The sequence below is a fragment of the Bison bison genome, unplaced genomic scaffold, assembly GCF_000754665.1.
Source record: "Bison bison bison isolate TAMUID 2011002044 unplaced genomic scaffold, Bison_UMD1.0 scf7180017864036, whole genome shotgun sequence".
Taxonomy (NCBI): Eukaryota; Metazoa; Chordata; class Mammalia; order Artiodactyla; family Bovidae; genus Bison; species Bison bison.
This window is the reverse complement of record NW_011494608.1, coordinates 371,926-394,418: the sequence shown is the minus strand read 5'-3', so window position 1 is coordinate 394,418 and position 22,493 is coordinate 371,926. Positions and strand designations below refer to the sequence as shown.

At 43.5% G+C, this 22,493-nt stretch overlaps 1 protein-coding gene across 3 annotated transcripts in view; it reads left to right on the top strand.

Moving 5' to 3' along the window:
* LRRC6 (leucine rich repeat containing 6) overlaps positions 1-22,493 on the top strand; it is a 71,221-nt gene that overhangs the window by 3,767 nt on the left and 44,961 nt on the right. For all 3 annotated transcript variants that reach the window (XM_010834767.1, XM_010834766.1, XM_010834768.1), the window contains exons 2-3: positions 7,831-7,998; positions 16,119-16,196. In XM_010834767.1, the coding sequence (XP_010833069.1) occupies positions 7,831-7,998; positions 16,119-16,196 (246 nt within the window). The remainder of the gene's footprint in view (positions 1-7,830; positions 7,999-16,118; positions 16,197-22,493) is intronic.

Sequence of the window (22,493 nt, the reverse complement as noted above, 5' to 3'; positions counted from 1 at the left end):
GTCTCCCACATTGCAGGCAGATTCTTTACCAGCTAAGCCATAAGGGAAGCCCAAGAATACTGGAGTGGGTAGCCTATCCTTTCTCCTGCAGATCTTCCCAACCCAGGAATCAAACTGGGGTCTCCTGTATTGCAGGTGGGTTCTTTACCAATTGAGCTATCAGAGAAGCCCTTATTTTTTATGGAAGACCTAATTTAATTTTCAGACTGAACTGTGTACTAAAGACTGCTGATTTGCTTAACTTTGTTTTTAACTTAATTTATTTGACAATATAATGCTTTACAGCTGGAACAGTTATTTCCTTTCTGTAATTATTCATTAATGTAACTGAAAGAGGAATGGTTTGGCACATGTTCTCTGCCTTAAGAAAATTAAAATAGTTTGACTATTATATTCATTTAAGTTTATATGAGTGGTCACAGTGAAATTGCTCAGACAGTGCACTTGAACATTGACGATTTAAACTTGTGCATAATTTGTCTTTATCCAGTCTTCCTTGGAGAGTGTTCCATAAGCCTGCTGAATGGTTTACCTGCATAGGATGCTTAATCCTCCCTGTAAGAGTCTGAAATAAGTACCACAGAAGCCCTCTTGAGACAGGCCATTGGAAAAGCTTGGTTAAAGTGCTTAGTCATAAATAGGAGGCATTTTAGGGCTTCTTTCTGCAGCGTTGATAGAGTAAGTGGTATTGGAGTTAACCTTCCTCTGTAAAAAACTGTGAAATTGGGCAACATGAATAAGGTAGCTGTTTTCAGGACATAACTGTGCCCCTTGCGAGAAGGGAAATGCAAAAGTTGTGCCCCACTGTTACCCCAGTTTTCTGTCTAGAGGAACTTTCCTGCTGCGGTAAAGGGAGATAGAATTCAAGCAAACTTCTTGAGCTGGGGAGGCAGAAACTTCTGAGCTGCTGAAGTTGCTATAATCTGGGGGGCTTTCAGCTGAGAATCAGCAATAAAATGAGGAACTCAGTCCTATTACTGTAAGGAACCAAATTCTGCCAGCAACTCAAATAAGCAAGAAAACGGGTCCTCCCCTGGAACCTCCAGAAAGGAATGTAATCCCCCTGACACCCCAATATCAGGTAGGCGAGACCCATATCTGACTTCTGGCCTGCGGAACTGTCAATAGCTAAGTTTGTGGTAAGTTGTTACTGCCACTGTAGGAAACCAACACAGCTGCTTGAAGGTTCTCGTGTGCTCATTCCAGCATCTCTGTCATCTTGGGATCTGTTTCTCAAAGAGGAAGCGGATATTTGGGACCTCTTTTCTTTCTTGCTATAGGCATTTAGTGCTATAAATCTCTTCGAAGTTATGTTTTAGCTGTACCCCACAGATTTTGATATACTGATTATTTTCTTCATATTATATTCTGTTCAAAATACTTTTTTTCCTTTCGACTTCTCAATGACAAGTTTAAAAAAACAACATTATTTTCCTGTATTTTGTCTTGGTTTTTAGTTATCATAGGCTGGAGGCTAAATCCTGTGCCTGTGACCCCAGCGTGTCTGGAACCTGAAGGCTCTGCTTCTCTAGTGATTTAGTCCCTGGCCTGGTTCTCAGCTCTCTCTGTCCTTCACTTTCAGGGAGAAAACCTCTTTATTTGCTACCAATATAGGAGTCTGGTGTTTACAATCAGCTTTTAATGTTCGGTTGTGACTCTCAGCCTTACCTTGTAAATTGTGTTTTCAGTGGTAGCCACCCCAACACAATCTTCCTTTAAGTTACAATTTCCCCTGTATTTCTCTAATGCCTGATTGCATCACTCTTATCCGTGTGTTCCCTTCCACTAGTATCCATGTTTGTTTCCCACCAAAATTCATAAGTTGAAACCTTGACCCTCAAGGTGATGTTATTAGGAGGTGAGGCCTTTGGGAGGTGATTAGGTCATGAACACAGAATCCTCGTATTGGGCTGATGGTCCTTAGGAAAGAGGACCCAGGGACTGGCTCGCACCTTCCGCCATGTGAGGTTGCTGTCAGTGGGGACCAGGCGCAGAGTGCTCTGTGCAAGGCAGCGGCTGCTCTTGTGTACCACCTGCGGTGTCCACTCTTCCAGGCTGGGTTCCCCAGGAGTCAGACTTCTCAGTGGAGGCAAGTGTGCAGGAAGTGTATGAGGAGGTGTCATTGGACAAGAAAGCCAGGTCCAGCAGAGAGGGAAATCGGGTTGGGATGCATCTTAACAAAGGCCTTAGCTAACCAGCCTGGAGCTTGTGAAAGGAGCTCTGAACTTGGACCTCTGGTTTTTTCCAAGTTGGGTTGAGAGGGCTGGGCCTTTATAGCCCCATATCATTCAGGCTTTCCTGGGAGGAGGGGCATGATTTTGGTTGAGATGTCTCTGCAGCTGGGGTGACTTCAAAGAAGGTGGGCAGCTGAGGGCTGCCCTCCCATCAGCAGGAAGTCATCTTCAGGCCGGAAGCGGGGAGCTGGGCCTCATGGCATCTGTCACGGCCTGTGGCGTGCTTTCCTTACTGGTACATCTGCCAAATGTCTACTTGCGTTTCAGGATTCAGCCCAGGCTTCTCCTGCATAATGCCCTGTTTGACCTTCTTCTGTCGCTCTGTAGCATGGGTCACTCCCTCCTCTGAACTCACAGTACTTTCTGGATCCTTCTGTCCTTGCCTTGTATAGTCTGTCCGTATTTGTAACTGTCAGTGCCCTAACTGTGTGATGGGATCCCTGTGACCACCAACAATCAGATAACCCTGAGTCAGTGAGAAGAGGCAGGGCAAGTGACTGAGAAATCCTGTTTCTAAAAATTTCCATGGAAAACAAGAAAAGGAAAAAAGTTTAGATGCTACAAGATGAAATCTTTACCTATTTGTGACCCCGTCATTTGGGTTTCCCTGGTGGCTGAGTGATTAAGAATCCACCTGCTAATGCAGGAGGTGAGTTCAGTCTCTGGGTCAGGAAGATCCCCTGGAGAAGGAAATGGCAACCCACTCCAGTATGCTTACCTGGGAAATCCCATGGACAGAGGAGCCTGTTGCACTACGTCCATGGATTTGCAAAGAGACACGACTGAGGGATTAAACAACAGCAACAACCCCTTTCTATGTATTTATGTTAAATCTCTGTTTCATGTATGTGTCCGCTGGTTTTTCAAGATGTTTAAAAATTCTGCAGAATCTGCTTTAAGCATACATTACTGATTTTTCTGTACCCTGGCAAGAAAGGGTGAGTTGTTTACAAAACATGATACAAAGCCTGAAGGACAAACACTGCATTGTTGGCTTTGTGAGCTTCTAGAACCTTGTTCTAGAAAAGCTCTGTCATAGCAAACACAGTGTGACAACCTCTGATATTCCTGAAAACCTCTCCTCCTGCCCTCTGCCCTGCCCACCCTGTAGGGTTTTTTCATGGATGCTCTCTCGAGGTATCGAGAACCCAGTCATATTAAAGAATTGAAAAGAAGCCTCTGCACGAGTTTCCATTAAACCTTTTTCTTTTAGTGAGATGAGTATGAATCTGTGGTTATAACTGTCAGTATCCTTCATCAACCGCTCATTCAGATATCGGTTACAGCCTTCTATAGGTGAGATACTTCTCCGTGTCTATCTGCTGCTGCTGCTGCTGCTAAGTCGCTTTAGTCGTGTCCGACTCTGTGCGACCCCATAGACGGCAGCCCACCAGGCTCCACCGTCCCTGGGATTCTCCAGGCAAGAACACTGGAGTGGGTTGCCATTTCCTTCTCCAGTGCATGAAAGTGAAAAGTGAAAGTGAAGTCGCTCAGTAGTGTCTGACTCTAGCGACCCCATGGACTGCAGCCTACCAGGCTCCTCCATCTATGGGATTTTCTAGGCAAAAGTACTGGAATGGGGTGCCATTGCCTTCTCCGGTGTCTATCTGAGTCTTGTATTTTACTGTTTGAATTTTCCCCAAGAAGGAAATGAAAGCAATATGTTTTATATAGTAAGTGCCTTGGCATGTTCTCCTCTACCATATGATTATTATTGTTCAGGCACTAAGTCGTATCCGACTCTTTGTGACCCCATGGACTGCAGCACACCAGGCTTCCCTGTCCTTCACTGTCTCCCAGAAATAGGCATTGTATTACCATCTGTCTTGAGATAGTCTTATGGGGATGCATTAATGCTTCCAAAGCCTTTTTAAGTGCCTCAAGTGATTTATTCATAAATGCAGGGCTGTGTTATTTGGAGTAGGGCTTTCTAAAGGTACACAATACTGCTTGGAGTTAAAGAATGTTTGGTCTAAACTGTACATAAAACTGCAAAATGTTTTCTCCTTTAAAAGTCTGAAGCACTATAATCTCCATGCACCAGGTAGATACTCTGACACATTGCTTCTCGGGGACCCTGGTTTTTGTACTGATGTTTGCCATTACAGGTGAGGCAGTATTGTGGAACAATTTCCTGAGCACTCTGAAACAGTATGCTGCACAGTGGTTTGCTTAATGTAGAGGAGTTCAGAAAAGGGCCTCTGGGAAACTCCAGACCTTCACAGTTCCACCTTCCTTTGTGATTTTCCATTTTCTTTTAATCTATCCTAGTTGTGTATAATTGTTGCCGTTGGGCAAAACTACCCAGTATGCTGAATGAACCTTAGCCCCCCCTCTCCCGTGTGGGTGTGTGTGTGTGTGGGTATCAATTTGTTATTTATGCCAACTCCTCCACCCCTCCACACTGCTTTCAACTAGGAGTGATTTTTATCTTCTTAATTCTCATGATTAGGAGGTCAACATAATTCCTTCCTAATATCTACATGCCTCTGAAAGGGAGGATTTGATAATTGCACACAAATGATCCCTTTAACACACGTAATAGCATAATAAAAAGGATCTCTTAGATTTTTAAGACACGGGCAGCAAGAGAACACAGGAAGGACATTCGACATCAGTGGGAACTCAGTCAGCAGTTGGAGGGACCAGCAAGTCTCCAGGGTTGGACAGATCAGAAAAGCCTGCACAACGGTAGAGCAGGAGAAACCTGTGACACCTTTCATATCCCCAAGAGGCAGCACGTGGCCTGTGCAGATGCTGGTGTAGCTGCCTCAGGCCGGAGACCAGGCGAGGCTTCTCCAGATGCAATCAGAATGCCCTGCACACATTCACCTTAACCATATCCTTGGATGACAGCTCTTGCAGGGTTCGAGTTAGGCTGTCTTCAAGCTGGGTACCCAACCAAGCCTTCAGCCAGGGCAACTGGGGAACTGGGGCAGGAATATAAGTGGAGGCACATGTATCAAGTTATACATCAAACTGCTAAATAAAACGCATCTTCTTTCCTTGACGAGTATACCTTCATAACAACCCAGAACGCCACATTCAGTATATGTTTCCCAAGCTCATTGGATTCTGTGCCAGCTCCCTTGCCCACACCTCCCTCCTCTTGCCATCCCTGGCTCTAGCCTGGTCCTTCCTGCTGACATATGAGGGCAGACACTCCAGCCAACACTTCCAAGCCATCCATGTCCCCAGAAAGCAGCCACTCCTCGGACACCTCTGGGTGAAGGAGTGCGTGCCCGACGGTGTGGCCTGCAGAAGCAGCCAGTGTGGGACTTGGAGGCAGAGGATTTCCTTGCTCCGCCCGGGGGCAGTGGTCTGCAGGGGAGGGCACAGGCTCTGGAAGGGCTCATCCTCCTGGCCCATTGACTCCAGGTCTAGTGGACGCAAGGCCTCAAAGTCCACTTCCTGCCCCATGGATTTGTGTCATTGGAGTCACATACACACCGTTAGTCATCGAGGGTCTGTCTGCATCATCACAGTGCGTCACTCCCACGTTTCATCAGGTTAGCTGACGTAACATTGGTAGTGTCATCTCAACCCCTTAACCCACGTTGCATCTTTGTAAAGAGCATTCTTAGACATCAACTGCAGAGGCAGGTAATACGGTTGACTTTACACAGCAGCTTTGATGTGTCCTCAACTTGGCTGTCCCCAGCTGATTCCAGCTGTTAGAACCAACTTTGGTAGTGGGAGGTGGGAAGAGTAGTTTTAATTCCCTTCTCTTAAAAATTTGGTTTTCAGAACATGTATTGTCTTTCTTTTCCTTGACTAGAGCAGTCTTTTTAAGCCAGTTTAATGACAGCAGTGGTGTCCAGAGATGGCAGAGTGCAGCCTGCGGTAGGGATCCCAGAGAGCAGGGCTGCGGAGGCTGCCCCTTTAGCCTCCTACTCGCCTCTCTGGCCTGCCCCCTCCCAGGACCTAGCTTGCAGCCAGCTCTGCTGTTGCATGCTCAATCGCTCAGTCATGTCCAACTCTTTGCAACCCCGTGGACTGTACCCCACCAGGCTCCTCTATCCATGGGATTTCCTAGGCAAGAATACTGGAGTGGGTTGCCATTTCCTTCTCCAGGGGATCTTCCCAACCCAAGGATCGGACCTATGTCTCCTGTTTGGCAGATGAGTTCTTTACCAATGTGCCACCTGAGAAACGAATCTCTCAGCCTCTGCATTGCCCTGGTCTTTCTTCCAAAGAACCGTCATTACACGCACCCTGCCTCTCACCACTGGATGTAGCAGGGGGTTCAGCTAACTGCACGCAAATGATGGAGTTTGTACATGTTTTCACATTGTTTAAAAAAGGCAGACTTCACCTGTAAGGATGTGACGCAGAAGAGGGGCACCTGGAGAGCTCTGTCTCCACTAGAGGAGCTTGTACGTTCAGGAAGCTTGAGGCTTTTTGAGAGGCTCTTTTTTGCTCACGCTTGGGGCAGTGGAGCATGGTGGTTCAGAGCACACCGTCACCTGGCTCCAGCACTTACTATAATAGCTGGGCCCTGGCAGGTTACTTAAACTCTCTGAGCCTCAAGTCGTCATCTAACAAATGTAAATAACAATGGTCCCTACTCACATGTTCATACACGCGAAGCATTTAGGACAACTCTTGGCACCCTGTAAATGGCAAGAGGAGAAGCTTTATTATCCTGTGGGATGGATGTGATTATTTCCACATTCCACCTAAAATGTGAGGGTTCAAATGGATTCATAGTTTTTTTAATAGCACTGGAAAGTACAAGTATTCTCCATGGTGATTGCCTCCTTGTTTTTATTATATATTGGGTTGCCAGGAAGTTCATTTGGGTTTTCCATGTTACAGAAAAAGCTGAACAAACTTTTTGGCCAACCCAAAGTTTTTACAACCCAACTGTAAAGAGGATTCGTATCCTGTTCTTGGCTGCAACTGTGGACACAAGTGTTGTCTCCAGTCCCTTGGCACCACCATCATCATATGTTCCTGGCCTGTGGCATCAGGCCAGCCCAGTGCTATGCATCACTCTTGTCAGGGGGGAGTGGGGCTCTTGCAACCCCTCCCTCTGTGATCAGCTTCTTTCATTCCTCCTGGAAACAGATCCAGTGGTGGTTGCTTTATAAGATTGCCCTGTAAAATCTGGGGTTATTTCTCTTCTGTCTCTTCCACTCTAGTTAAATAAATACCAGGTGAATGAATGAATGAGTGAGTGAACCTTTCCTTACGGGATGGTTGTGGCTATTGAATGGAGATGCTGTCCTGTTTCTGCCCTGTCAGCCGTGCCATGCCTCCGTCTTGGATTACTTAGTGGGTCTCACCCAGTTTGATGTGATACCACCTCAGGATCCCAATCCTCATGGTCATTACCAATCAACTTGGTCTCCATCCATCCAGCGAAATGTACGTAGATTCCAGCATAAGACAAAATGGATCGTCGCCTCTTTCTTCCAAGTTACACTAGTGTCATAAAAACTCCCAACAGGAGGCAGCACTTCTCTGATCTCTTTCCTTCAGAAAAATGACTTGGGCCTGGAGAATTCACATCTCACTGCGAGGAAAACCCAGTGCATTAATAGCTTAATATTAATGGGGATGGAGATGTAATATGTAACACATTTTCTTTCAGTCACAGAAGATCTCATTAGACGGAATGCCGAGCACAATGACTGTGTAATTTTTTCCCTGGAGGAACTCTCCTTGCATCAGCAAGAAATAGAAAGACTAGAGCATATTGACAAGTGGTGCCGGGATTTAAAAATCCTCTATCTTCAAAATAACCTCATCGGAAAAATTGGTAAGTCTTCAGGACTTTGTTCTCATAGTTTCTTTAACATTTTGAATGGCAGAATATTGGCAAATGCAGTATTATTTCTTAGAGGAAGAAAGAGAATTGCATGGAGGAATAGACGCAACCATCTCTCAGTGGTTGTTGATGAAACTGGTTCCCCGAGCCTTTCTGTGCCCGGTCTGTCTCTTTTGCCCCGGGGATCTCCATCAAGGAGTCAGGAGGACCCGTTGATGGCTGAGAACACATTAGTTGACCTATTCCTTTAAAACCTGATTTTTAAAAAGTGTCAAAGAGAGGAATGCAGGCATTTGTCATGAACCTGAAAGGATTATGTGAGAACTGAGGAAATCCTTGTCAGATCCCAGCCTGGGATAGCTAGGTCTACTGCTATCATGTATCAAGAAAGTCCGTGTGCCAGGAATCGTGCTCAGGATTGGGTATTGAGAGGGGTTCACAATGACAGCCCTGTTTGCTGCTCCAGTTTGGAATGAAATGAGAGGTAAAAATAAACAGGTAGATGGAGAACCCAAAATCAGCAATATAACTAGTAAAAACTTGAGAGTATGGCTTACTCTTGCAGTGTCCCCAGAATTAAACATACACACCACCCAGCTGCGTGCAGAACTCGATCACCACAGGCTTCCCTATGTGATTTGTGGCAGGAGGGGGTGGAGACCCCAGACCAGGAGAGAGTGGACGGGTACGCCCAGTTCCTTCTCCCATGAGGTGAGTCGGCCCTCCCCATCCAATTGCCACCCCCACCCCTGGGAAGAATGAGTTAAGGGAGCAGAGAGAAGAGAAGCCTGTGGAGTCCCACTAATGGGGGGTCCTGCCACATGGAAACAGGAGGAGCGCCCCCCCCCCAACCCTGAGAAAAGCCACAGAGAAGCTTAGTGGTATGAGCACGTAGATCCAGGTTCGAACCCTGCCTCTGCCACTAAAAAAACTGTGCCATTGGGCAAGTCAGTTAACTGTTGATCTGTGTCTTAGTCTTGAATCTGGAAAAGGAGCCAACAGCATCTGACACACAGACGTGTGTGGTATCAGAGCTGAACGGAACCATGTGCCTAGGCCTGTGCCCGCCTCACCACCCACCAGAAAGAAGTACCTGGCCCCCAGTGGTAGCATCGCTGTGGTTAGAAGCTCTGGTGATGCAGTTAGTCACCTGAAGCTTACTGGATAACCAAAAATGGGCTCTAGGGAAACAAAAAGTCTAGAATTTGCATACTTTTAGAAGATTTATTAAAATTCATTATATTCCTTCAGATACTTATTTTCGGCATCTTGTACTTTACCAGAAATTAGAAACTCTGGCACATTGTCCTATCAAAAAGGCTGTTACAGAAAACCACCCGCTTTTATCACGAGGGCATTAGAGAGTTGTCCTAATTGTGCCTCTCTAAGAGTTCCCAAAATCTTCATCTCCACAGCTGGTCCGTCACAATCACTAATTAGCAGCATAGTGTTTCAGTCCTTTTCAGAGCTGTGAGAAAGCTTGAATTTTTGCTTCCAAAGTATTCTTAAATTAAACATGCTTTTAAATCCTAATAATGGGATTTTTCAGCACAACTCCACCCATAGGCGTTTAGGTGCTTATTTAGCAAGTACAACTGTTTCTGGAGGATTCAGACGTGCTCTTGGGCCCTAGAGGGAGCAGTTTGCAAAACACTTGCCTTTGCTGAAGCTCTGTTCTTCCCAGGGAGCTCCAGACGGGCTGGCGGTGGGGTGGGGGGTAGGTTCTGCTTGGTGTGGCTCCAGGGGTCACCTGAGGCCTGTCCGGGGTCTGTTAAAATGGGGCCAGGGCCTCACCCCAGACTTACTGACTCAGAGCCTTAGAGGATCCGCTCGCAGAATCTCCATTGGTCACAGTCTCTCCATGAGCCTCAGGCCTGGCCAGAAGTTGAACGGCTCAGGGCGGCCTGAACTGGGGGGTGGATTTGTTCAGTTCAGTCACTCAGTCATGTCTGATTCTTTGTGACCCCATGGACTGCAGCACATCAGGCTTCCCTGTCCATCACCAACTCCCAGAATTTGCTCAGATTTATGTCCATCCAGTGGGTGATGCCATCCAGCCATTTCATCCTCTGTCATTCCCTTTTCCTCCTGCCTTCAGACTTTCCCAAAAGTCAGGGTCTTTTCCGGTGAGTCAGTTCTTCACATCCGGTGGCCAAAGTATTGAAGTTTCAGCTTCACAATCAGTCCTTCCAATGAATATTCAGGACTGATTTCTTTTAGAATTGACTGGTTTAATCTGGAAGTCCAAGGGACTCTCGAGAGTTTTCTCCAACACCACAGTTCAAAAGCATCAGTTCCTCAGTGCTCAGCTTTCTTATGGTCCAACTCTCACATCCACACATGACTACTGGAAAAACCATAGTTTTGACTATATGGATCTTTGTCGGTAAAGTATGTCTCTGCTTTTCAATATGCTATCTAGGTTGGTCATAACTTTACTTCCAAGGAGCAAGCGTCTTTTAATTTCATGGCTGCAGTCACCATCTGCAGTGATTTTGGAGTCCAGGAAAATAAAGTCTGCCGCTGTTTCTACTGTTTCCCCATATATTTGCCATGAAGTGATGGGACCAGATGCCATGATCTTAGTTTTTTGAATGTTGAGCTTCAAGTCAACTTTTTCACTCTCCTCTTTCACTTTCATCAAGAGGCTCTTTAGTTCCTCCTTGCTTTCTGCCATAAGGGTGGCGTCATCTGCTTATCCAAGCTTATTGATATTTCTCCCTGCATTCTTGATTCCAGCTTTTGCTTCATCCAGCCTGGCATTTCTCATGATGTACTCTGCATATAAGTTAAATAAGCATTACTTTGCCAACAAAGTTCCGTCTAGTCAAGGCTATGGTTTTTCTAGTAGTTGTGTATGGATGTGAGGGTTGGACTATAAAGAAAGCTGAGCACCAAAGAATTGATGCTTTTGAACTGTGGTGTTGGAGAAGACTCTTGAGAGTCCCTTGGACTGCAAGGAGATCCAACAAGTCCATCCTAAAGGAGATCAATCCTGAGTGTTCACTTGAAGGACTGATGCTGAAGCTGAAACTCCAATTCTTTGGCCACCTGATGCGAAGAGCTGACTCACTGGAAAAGACGCTGATGCTGGGAAGGACTGACGGCAGGAGGAGAAGGGGACAACAAAAGATGAGATGGTTGGATGGTATCACCGACTCAATGGACGTGAGTTTGGATAAACTCCAGGAGTTGGTGATGGACAGGGAGGCCTAGTGTGCTGCAGTCCATGGGGTCACAAAGAGTCAGACACGACTGAGCAACTGAATTGAACTGAGCTGAACTCCACATGTAAGTTAAATAAGCAAGGTGACAGCTTTGACGTACTCCTTTCTCAATTTGGAACCAGTCCATTGTTCCATGTCCAGTTCTAACTGTTGCTTCTTCACCTGCATACAGATTTCTCAGGAGGCAGGTCAGGTAGTCTGGTATTCCCATCTCCTGGAGAATTTTCCACAGTTTGTTGCCATCCACACACTCAAAGGCTTTAGCATAGTCAATGAAACAGAAGTAGATCGTTTTCTGGAATTCTCTTGCTTTTTCTATGATCCAGGAGATGTTGGCAATTTGATCTCTGGTTCCTCTGACTTTTCTAAATGCAGCTTGAACATCTGGAAGTTCTCGGTTCACATACTGTTGAAGCCTCACTTAGAGAATTTTGAGCATTACTTTGCTAGCATGTGCGATGAGTGCAATTGTGTGGTGGTTTGAACATTCTTTGGCATTGCCTTTCTTTGGGACTGGATTGAGAAGTGACCTTTTGTAGTCCTGTGGCCACTGCTGTGTTTTCCAAATCTGCTCACATGTTGAGTGTAGCACTTTCACACCATCATTTTTTAGGACTTGAAATGGCTCAGCTGGAATTCCATCACTCCACTAGCTTTGTTTGTAGTGATGCTTCTTAAGACCCACTTGACTTTGGACTCCAGGATGTCTGGCTGTGGGTGAGTGATCACACCATCATGATTATCTGGGTCATTGAGATCTTTTTTGTATAGTTCTTTTATGTATCCTTGCCACCTCTTCTTAATATCTTCTGCTTCTCTTAAGTCCATTGCATTTCTGTCCTTTATTGAGCCTATCTTTGCATGAAATGTTCCCTTGCTATCTCTAATTTTCTTGAAGAGATCTCTAGTCTTTCCCAGTCTATTGTTTTCCTCTATTTCTTTGCATTGACCACTGAGGAAGGCTTTCTTGTCTCTCCTCGCTATTCTTTGGAACTCTGCATTCCGATCTTTATATCTTTCCTTTTCTCCTTTGCCTTTCTCTTCTCTTCCTTTCTCAGCTATTTGTAAGACCTCCTCAGGCAACCATTTTGCCTTTTTGCATTTCTTCTTCTTGGGGATGGTTTTAGTCACTACCTCTTGTACAATCTTATGAACTTCTGTTCATAGTTCCTCAGGTACTTGAATCTATTTGTCACTTCCACTGTATAGTCATAGGGATTTGATTTAGATCATACGTGAATGGTCTAGTGGTGGTTGTCCCTACTTTCTTCCATTTAGTCTGAATTTGGCAATAAGGAGTTCATCATCTGAGCCACGATCAGCTCCTGGGGATGGATTTGTAGGTCTGGTTATATAAAGCCTTTGGGTGGGAACTGATCCCAGGATGGTTTGGCCTAGAACAGTAACCCCCTGTTCCAGGCACCTAGGAAGCTCTGTATATTTTTCCTTATAGAGATTTTTGGGGTTTTTTTGTTTTCTAATCAGTTTGGCCCATTGTCCTTGATTTAATTTAATCTAGGAAACCCTTACAAAACAAATCTTAACTTTTCTTCTACCAGTTAGCATTTAGAGGTTATACAGTTTAGCATTTAGTGGGTTATACATATAACAAAAATGGAGAAGGAAAGGTATTTTATTGTGCAGTTTTAACAATGATAACTTTATGTATTTCTGTTTGGGGTATGGACTCTATTACAATCTTTGGCACCTCTGTTATAATTTTTGGCATCTCAGTTCAGTTCAGTTCAGTTCAGTCACTCAGTCGTGTCCAACTCTTTGCGACCCCATGAATCGCAGCACGCCGGGCTTCCCTGTCCATCACCAACTCCCGGAGTTCACTCAAACTCATTTCCATTGAGTCAGTGATGCCATCCAGCCATCTCATCCTCTGTCGTCCCCTTCTCCTCCTGCCCCCAATCCCTCCCAACATCAGGGTCTTTTTAATGAGTCAACGCTTTGCATGAGGTGGCCCAAGTATTGGAGTTTCAGTTTCAGCATCAGTCCTTCCAATAAACACCCAGGACTGATCTCCTTTGGAATGGACTTGTTGGATCTCCTTGCAGTCCAAGGGGCTATCAAGAGTCTTCTCCAACACCGCAGTTCAAAAGCATCAATTCTTCGGCGCTCAGCTTTCTTCACAGTCCAACTCTCACATCTATACATGACCACTGGAAAAACCATAGCCTTGACTAGATGGACCTTTGTCGGTAAGGTAATATCTCTGCCTTTCAATATGCTATCTAGGTTGGTCATAACTTTCCTTCCAGGGAGTAAGCGTCTTTTAATTTCATGGCTGCAATCACCATCTGCAGTGATTTTGGAGCCCCCCAGAATAAAATCAGCCACTGTTTCCACTGTTTCCCCATCTATTTCCCATGAAGTGATGGGACCAGATGCCATGATCTTCGTTTTCTGAATGTGGAGCTTTAAGCCAACTTTTTCACTCTCCTCTTTCACTTTCATCAAGAGGCTTTTGAGTTCCTCTTCACTTTCTGCCATAAGGGTGGTGTCATCGCATATCTGAGGTTCTTGATATTTCTCCCGGCAATCTTGATTCCAGCTTGTGCTTCTTCCAGCCCAGCGTTTCTCATGATGTACTCTGCATAGAAGTTAAATAAGCAGGGTGACAATATACAGCCTTGATGTACTCCTTTTCCTATTTGGAACCAGTCTGTTGTTCCATGTCCAGTTCTAACTGTTGCTTCCTGACCTGCATATATGTTTCTCAAGAGACAGGTCAGGTGGTCTGGTATTCCCATCTCTTTCAGAATTTTCCATAGTTTATTGTGATCCACACAGTCAAAGGCTTTGGCGTAGTCAATAAAGCAGAAATAGATGTTTTTCTGGAACTCTCTTGCTCTAGAGCTCTACAAATCTCTGATGATCAAATACTCGGATATTGGTTTGAAACTCTTGTCAGCATCAGTATCGCTTAGGATGGTATAACTGCTGAGAGAAGGTTTTTGTTCAAAAATCCTCATTGAAAAAAATGAGTAAACTGAGGCTCGGAGAGGTGAATTTTTATTCTCAGGTCTATGGGAACAAATATGTGATATTTATAAATTTTAGATGAATATTGATGATGATAAAGGTGATGGTTATAAATCATCATATTTGACTGTCATAATATCCCTGGAAAATGGTGCAGAGGAAGTGTTAAGTGAGCCTGCCCTGATGCATGTTTCTTAGCAGAATTTTCTGTATTCATGTCATCTTAGAAAGGACTGTCCTTTAAAAGTGCAATGTAATGATTTAGTGCCGGGCTCTGCAGTCAGATTTCCTGGCTCTGCCACTTAACCTTGAATAACTGGATTAATTTTCTGCACCTTGATGTTCTCATTTGTATAAGGGAGACAACAGTAGTTTTTACTTCATAGGGTTATTAGGAAGATTAAATGAGATAATATGCAGAATGCTTAGAAAATTGTATGGCTTGTAATAAGCACTCAGCAGTGTAAGCTATGGTATTATTTAAGCTGCTTTTAAGGGGCCCTCCTCAAGAGATTCCTTGACTTATTTATGCTTTTGCTTTGCCTATATGGGCTTACATATTTATTTAAAACCATAATCCTGTATCAGAATGATTTTGACTTCAAGCAAAGGTAAACACAACTCAAAGTGACTTAGCAGTGAGGAAATCTATCCTCTAACCCAACTATTAATTCTAGAAACTGTCCAGTCTCCAGGGTTGGTTGGCCGGTTCATTCTCTCTGCTGCACCAGCCACTGTGGGCTTCATCCGACAGCTGATTCCTTCAGCTTTGCAAGATGACTGTGAGTCAATAAAGATAGTGTTCCATTCTTGCCTGAAAAATCCCATGGACAGAGGAACCTGGCAGGCTACAGTCCAAAAGGTTGCAAAGAGTCAGACAAGACTGAGTGACTGAGCACACAAACAGGAAAAAGAGAAAGGCAATTCACAAGCATGAAATACAGGCCATTCCTTCTGATCAGGAGTACAGGGTGTGCACGCCCTCTTCTGTACCGCAGTTGCCAGGAGACTGTCCTGGGCAGGTTGACTTAAGCCTGGCCTCCCGAGCTGTCACTACCAAGGAACATGGGATTGCCATGCACTGGGTCTGCTTGGTTAAGCCTAACCCCAGAGTTAGGGCTGGGTAGAGACATGAGTGGCACCCCACTCCAGTACTCTTGCCTGGAGAATCCAATGGATGGAGGAGCCTGGAAGGCCGCAGTCCATGGGGTCGCTGAGGGTCGGACATGACTGAGTGACTTCACTTTCACTTTTCACTTTCATGTATTGGAGAAGAAAATGGCAACCCACTCCAGTGTTCTTGCCTGGAGAATCCCAGGGACGGGGGGGCCTGGTGGGCTGCAGTCTATGGGGTCGAGCAGAGTCGGACACGACTGAAGTGACTTAGCAGCAGCAGCAGAAACATGAGTAGAACTGGGTTCCTTCAGGAAGAACAGAGGGAGAAATGGATGCTGAGTAGGCAACCAGCCATGTCTGATGTACAGATACAGGTTTGGAAAAGCAACATGATTTTGGATAACCATAATGGAGAAGGCAATGGCACCCCACTCCAGTACTCTTGCCTGGAAAATCCCATGGACGGAGGAGCCTGTTAGGCTGCAATCCATGGGGTCACTAAGAGTCGGACACGACTGAGCGACTTCACTTTCACTTTTCACTTTCATGCATTGGAGAAGGAAATGGCAACCCACTCCAGTGTTCTTGCCTGGAGAATCCCAGGGACGGGGGAGCCTGGTGGGCTGCCGTCTATGGGGTCGCACAGAGTTGGACACGACTGAAGTGACTTAGCATAGCATAGCAATGATTCTTAGATTCTTGTCATTTTTATAACAGATTATGTAAAAATGTCTTTTATATCGAAGGTTAACTAATTCCATTATTTGTATGTTTCAGAAAATGTTAGCAAACTCAAGAAACTTGAATATTTGAATTTAGCTTTAAACAACATTGAAAAAATTGAAAATCTGGAAGGTAAGAACTTTCTTCTAATAATGTATTAGTAATTAAAATTGATACTTAAAATTAGACTTAAACAGTATTGCTTAAACAGTAGATAGACTTTTAAAATTAACATTTTTACCTCAGTTTTATATTTGTTATTCTTGTTGGAAAAAGTCAGATGATAATAAGATACATAAATTCAAAAGTGGAAGTCGCTTTGACCCCTTCCTAACCCAGCTTCCTTCCCCAAGTCAGTGGTATTAACCCTCTGGTGTATAGAAGGTTATTTTACTACATTTTGCTTTCTATCAATGGGATCATACTATGAATATTGTTTTCAAAATGAATTTCTTTCATGACATTGCCTTGTTTTTCTGATATCCGGGAAAGGTGGGGAGGTCTGGGTAATGGAATGATTGTAGACGGAGTTATGCAACCATTGATCTGCAGATGGACACTTGGGTGTTCCAGCATTTTGCTCTAACAGCTTGGCTGCAGTGAGCATCTTTCTACACTGCACTCTGTGTACATGTGTAAATTTTTTTCTAGGGCAGATTCTTAGAAATAGAATTCCTTGGTTTTAACATGCATAGTTTTGGAAAATATTGTTCTCCAAAAAGGTTGCATTGATTTCCACTTGTACTGGTGGTCAATGTGAATACCCATTTCCCCCCAGCTTCACTAATGCTTTTTATAAGCAATCTTTTCTTAATGATCAGAAGACATTGTTCTCTAGCAAATTTTAAAATTTGTACCTCACTTATTATTATTGATCTTCCATATAACCTTTCAGATGTTTATTGAATATTTATATTTTTTCTTCTATGAATAACTGTTTCATAGCTTTTGGCCATTTTTTATACTGATTTTTCTTCACATGCTCTTATACATTCCAGATATTAATACCTTGTTATATATGTTATAAATCTTTTCTCTTGAGTCTGCTACTTTTATTTCAATCAAGATGCTGGTATTGTTCAGAAGTCTTATTTTTGAAATGGGTATACTCCAATTTATCAGTCTTTTTCTTTCCTCTTTATGATTTCTGAATACAAATATATTCCATAAAAGTTCTAAGTATAATAATTTTATTCTTTACATTTAATCTCTCTAATGTACTTCAGATTTATCATGTAAATGTTTCTAAATGGAAATATTTGGACCACTTAGTACTTTGAAATTGAGACATAATTTATGTAACAGTCTATGGGGTCACAGAGTCTGACATGACTTAGTGGCTGAATAACAACATAAAATTCACTGTCTGAAAATACACGATTCAGTGATTTTTAGTATATTTGCAAGGTTGTGGACCCATCTGCTGCTGCTAAGTCGCTTCAGTCGTGTCCGACTCTGTGCGACCCCATAGACGTCTGGCAGCCCACCAGGCTCCCCCGTCCCTGGGATTCTCCAGGCAGGAACACTGGAGTGGGTTGCCATTTCCTTCTCCAATGCATGAAAGTGAAAAGTGAAAGTGAAGTCACTTAGTCGTGTCCGACTCTCAGCGACCCCATGGACTGCAGCCTACCAGGCTCCTCTATCCATGGGATTTTCCAGGCAAGAGTACTGGAGTGGGGTGCCATTGCCTTCTCCGTGTGGACCCATCATCACTATCTAATTCTGGAACATTTTCATCACCCCCAAAGAAATTCCCATATTCATTAGCATTCACTACCCATTCACTTCCTATCCCAGCCCCTAACAACCCCTCATCTGCTTTCTGTCTCCATAGATTTTCCCATCCTGATCATGTCATGTAAGTGGAACCAAACAATATATGGACAGTATTTGGTCTGCTGACTTCTTAGCCTAATGTATCCAGGGTCCATCCATGTTGTAGGATGCATCAGTACTTAATCCTTTTAAGGGCTGAATAATATTCTAATAATGATAATAATATTCCAAATAATGATAATGATATTCAATAATATTCCAATACGGATACACCTCATTTTGTTTACCCTGTTCATTAACTGATGCATATTTGAGTTGTGTCCACTGTTTGGTTATTATGAGTATAGCCTCTGTGAACATTAATGTACGAGTTTCTGCATAAACATATGTTTTCTGTTAGTTTAGTATACCAGGAAATGGAATTGCTGGGTCATATGGTAACTCTGTGCTTAATTCTGTTTTCAGGAGCTGCCAAATGTTTTCCAAAGCAATCACACCATTTGCCATTCCCACTAGCAATTTATGAGGGCTCCCGTTTCTCTGCATCCTGATGAACACTTGTCATTTTTGGTTTTTATTTATTTGTTTTTGTAGTAGCCATTCTAGTGGGTGTAGGGTGGTATCTCATTGTGGTTCTGATTTGCATTCACCTAATGACTAATGAGTTTGGGCATTTTAAAAAATGTGCTTATTGGCCATTTGTGTGTCTTCCTTGGAGAAATCTTTATTCAAAATCTTTGCCCATTTTCTAACCAAGTTATTTGTTGTTCGACTGTTGAATTGTAAGACTTATTTTTATGTTTTGAATGCTAGAGTCCAATCAGATAAATGATTCGTTGATATATTCTCCCATTTTGTGGGTTTTCTTGTCAACTTTCTCATTGGTGTTCTTTGGAACCGAGTGGTTCTTCTTAAATAACTGCGTGTGAAGTCACTCAGTCGTGTCCGACTCTTTGCGACCCCATGGACTGTAGCCTACCAGGCTCCTCCATCCATGGGATTTTCCCGGCAAGAGTACTGGAGTGGGTTGCCATTTCCTTCTTCAGAGGATCTTCCCCACCCAGGGATCAAACCCGGGTCTTCTGCATTGTAGGCAGACGCTTTACCATCTGAGCCACCAGGGAAGTCATTATGTCAATGTGTAAATAACTTTATTGAGGTTTAATTGATGTACAGAAACCTGCAGACGTTTAATGTATACAGTTTGTTGAGTTTGGACCTGTGCACACACACGTGAAACCATCACCACGATCACGGTAACAGGCATGTCCATCACCTATTTTCTCTGATCTCCCCTAGAACCTCCTTTAATCTAGTAGAACCTCTTACTAGATTGATCTTCCATGTCGCTTCACCTGTATTCCTTATTTAAACCCCGTTGTCTTGTTGTTCTATGTTCTGGGAGGTTTCCTGTGTTACTTTGGAGGCTTCTATTTTGTGCTGTTATTTTTTTCCCCTCGGTGTCTAGTAACACTCCGTGTCTGCTGAAACCGCAAAGGGTTTGGTTGATTAGGTACCTGTGTGGGCTTACTCTGCAGTTGTGAGGTTGTGTTTACACATCCAGCCTCTTGCCTAGCTGGCAGCACCACGTGGACTCGGTACGAGTGGGCAGGGGCATGGAGCAGGCAAGCTGCTCTCCCCACTCTCCTCCCATCTGCCAAGAGCTAAAATTAGGAGCACATTGCTTACGTTATGTTGGATTTTAGCCTATTTGTCTCACAGTGTCGACATTGGTATTTCAGTGGCCTTCGAGGTTGTATATCAATAAAGACATAAATATTCGTCATACATTTTTAATGTTCATCCTCAAAACCTACAGCGTCATCACTAAGAAAGTCCCCAGACCATCATCAGTGCTGGAGCTGAGATGGTTGTTTCCATCACTGGCATCTTTCTGCCTTAGGAATGGGGCCTTTGCTCCCTCTCAGATACCACTCTCCAGCCTGCTTACCATAGTCACATGTGAACACATGAAATAACAAAATCTGCCTTATATCTATGTTCTGTAGTAGTGAAGTGTCAGTCTATGATGTCAGAGAAAATTTAAACTCTCACTCTCAGTTGACTTGTCCAGGGCTTGTTCTTTTACTTAGCAAAGAATCCGAAAGGAGGTGGAGAGTTCTGGGTTTTGCGGTGTGTGTTGGCCACAGACCACTAGAGGGCAGCATTGTCACTATCGTCCTGGAGCTTTGGGAGCTTGGTCCGCAGTGGACACTTCCTCGTTTGGTGCTCTGCCTTCCAGCTGTAATACAGATGCACTGGGCTCAGGGTTGCCTGCGGAGCTGGGCAGTAGGCGGGGATGGGTGCCTTATCTTTTGGCAAATGTGTACTTTTTGTTTAATTTAAATGTTTGAGGTAGAGAGGAGGGTGTATATACTCGGCTCACCTACTTGAGTCAATCTCAGTGTGATCTTAAACATAAGCTGGGTTTTTGTTTGTTCGTTTTGCTGGATGGCAAACCGTAACTGTATCCCTCTTTCTTTTTTTCCTTATTGTGGATTCACCAGGATAGAATCAAGTGCCTATTTTTTCCCATCGCTCCTCCTCACCCACCCTAGCCTGGGAAGACAGGAGGGGCTTCTGTGAGGGTCAGCTCTCCCCCTTGGGAAATCACCGTGTTGGTTTCAGCGACGTTCAGACCCCTGTGGTCCACTGAGCTGGATCTTCTCAGCACAGAGGATAAAGGGTGGGACTCAGCTGAAGGCAGGGGTACCCTAACTCCAAAGAGGATGTTTTCTCTGGCTGGCTAGTTCAGCAGGAATTGTTCTTTCAAATGGCAGATGTGGCTTAATTGCTTATGTGTAAGCCTAGCAGAAGAAAAATTAAGATTCATCACTTTGAAAAACATAATGAACATTTGGAGGGTTCTGCATCTACAAAATTACAGCAAAATCCAAAAATTATCTGAGTTTTTTAGTTTGTTGGAGTCTTCCAAATGTCAGTCTTTTCTTATATGGAAGAAAATGTAGTGAAAATATCTCTCAAGTGTCCTAAAGTAAACTTAAGAAATACCAGGCAACCTGTATCTTAAGTCAGACTACCCCAGATATATCCTTTACACTTCACAAAATCCATCTAACATTTTCTTTTTGCTAATATAAACAAACCTACAGGCACAGAGATATAAACTTAATTATATTTATTTGTCTAGTTTCATATTCATTCTTCATATAGTGGCTGAGTTCACATTATTATGATTTAATGACTGAATTATCAAGTATATTGATGTGTTTTAAATAACTTTATTTTTTGGCACTTGAGGTGTTTTTAATTATGTTTGCTCTTGTGAATAGAACTGTTCTGAACAGTTTTGTACAAATTACCTGTTCCCAGTTGATGTATTTGACCAGGACCTTTTCCTCCCCAATGAAATTCTGGATCAAGAGAAAAAAAAAACAAAAACACCTAAGAGCCTATTTTATGTATTGATAGGTTGAATGCTGAAAAAATATATATATTTGTATATGATAACCTTGTCAATATATTTAAAATTCAGTTTTGAAGATAGGAAGTTACTGAGTTTCCTTCACCTATGTAGCTGAATCTCAAATATATGAGTGTTGAGTTGTTCTTGTGTATTTTAGATATTCATCTTTTTAATAATTCACATTTTACCTTAGTAATACAACACAGTGATGTCAAAGTGTATCACAGTGTATCAAAGTGATACAGTCTGATACAAAATGAAACAAATCATGTCTAATACAAAATGGTGATGACATCAATAAATTCTAGATGTAAAGAAGGCAGAAAAGCTGTTTTGAGGAGTAGAAAGTGAGAGAAAATGTGGAGAATTCAGTCTGGACATGTTGAATGTGGAGTATCTTGCAGACATGTAGAAACAGGAGTGTGATGTTCAGTTGGATGGTCAGATATGGGTTTCTTGTTTGGGAGTCATCAGAATCTGGGGTTAGTAAAGCCAGTGAACATGACTACTGTCATCAGGACCATAAGGAGAGGGGAGTATTGGGTCATTGATGGAAATCCCCACTGATGGGGTGGAAAAGCCTGTAAAAGATCAAGAGGAATAAACGACATTATAAAGGAGAACAAGGAGAAAGTAGTATCCCTGTTTCAAGACAGTTGGAGGATTTATAAGGGACAGTCCATGATCAGTCCCATGATATGCAGCAGACTCTTCGAGTGACATAGTGTGTTGAAGAGGGTCTATTAGATCTGTCAGTGGGACGGTCTTTGGTCACCTTTAGAGGAGCAAGTCTACTAGAATAGTAGAATGTTGGAGGTGGAAGCCAGCTACTGTGGGCAGAGCCCACGGGGATTGAGATAGAAGAACCAGTGAACGTAGAGTCAAGGTGGCTTGCGATGTCTCAGCAGGCATTGCCTACCTCTGAGTTCTGCCTTCCTCTCTAGATTCACTTCTTGGTGCCTTTGCACATTAAAATTTTTTTTCTGCAATTTTCTTCTTTTTTCCACACTGTACATAAGTTTAAAGTGAAATACCATGGGTATTTTTATCACTTTATCCTGAAGACCTGGGTCAGCAACTTATACATAGGTACCCAGTAACTTCTGAATAGATGGATGGATGAATAGAGGGTAAGAATCTATATCTGGAAGCGCTAAGTTAGAACTAACTTATTTGGAGAGACTGGTTTTGGGTATGACTAGAGAGGAGGGATGGAGAAGGTGATG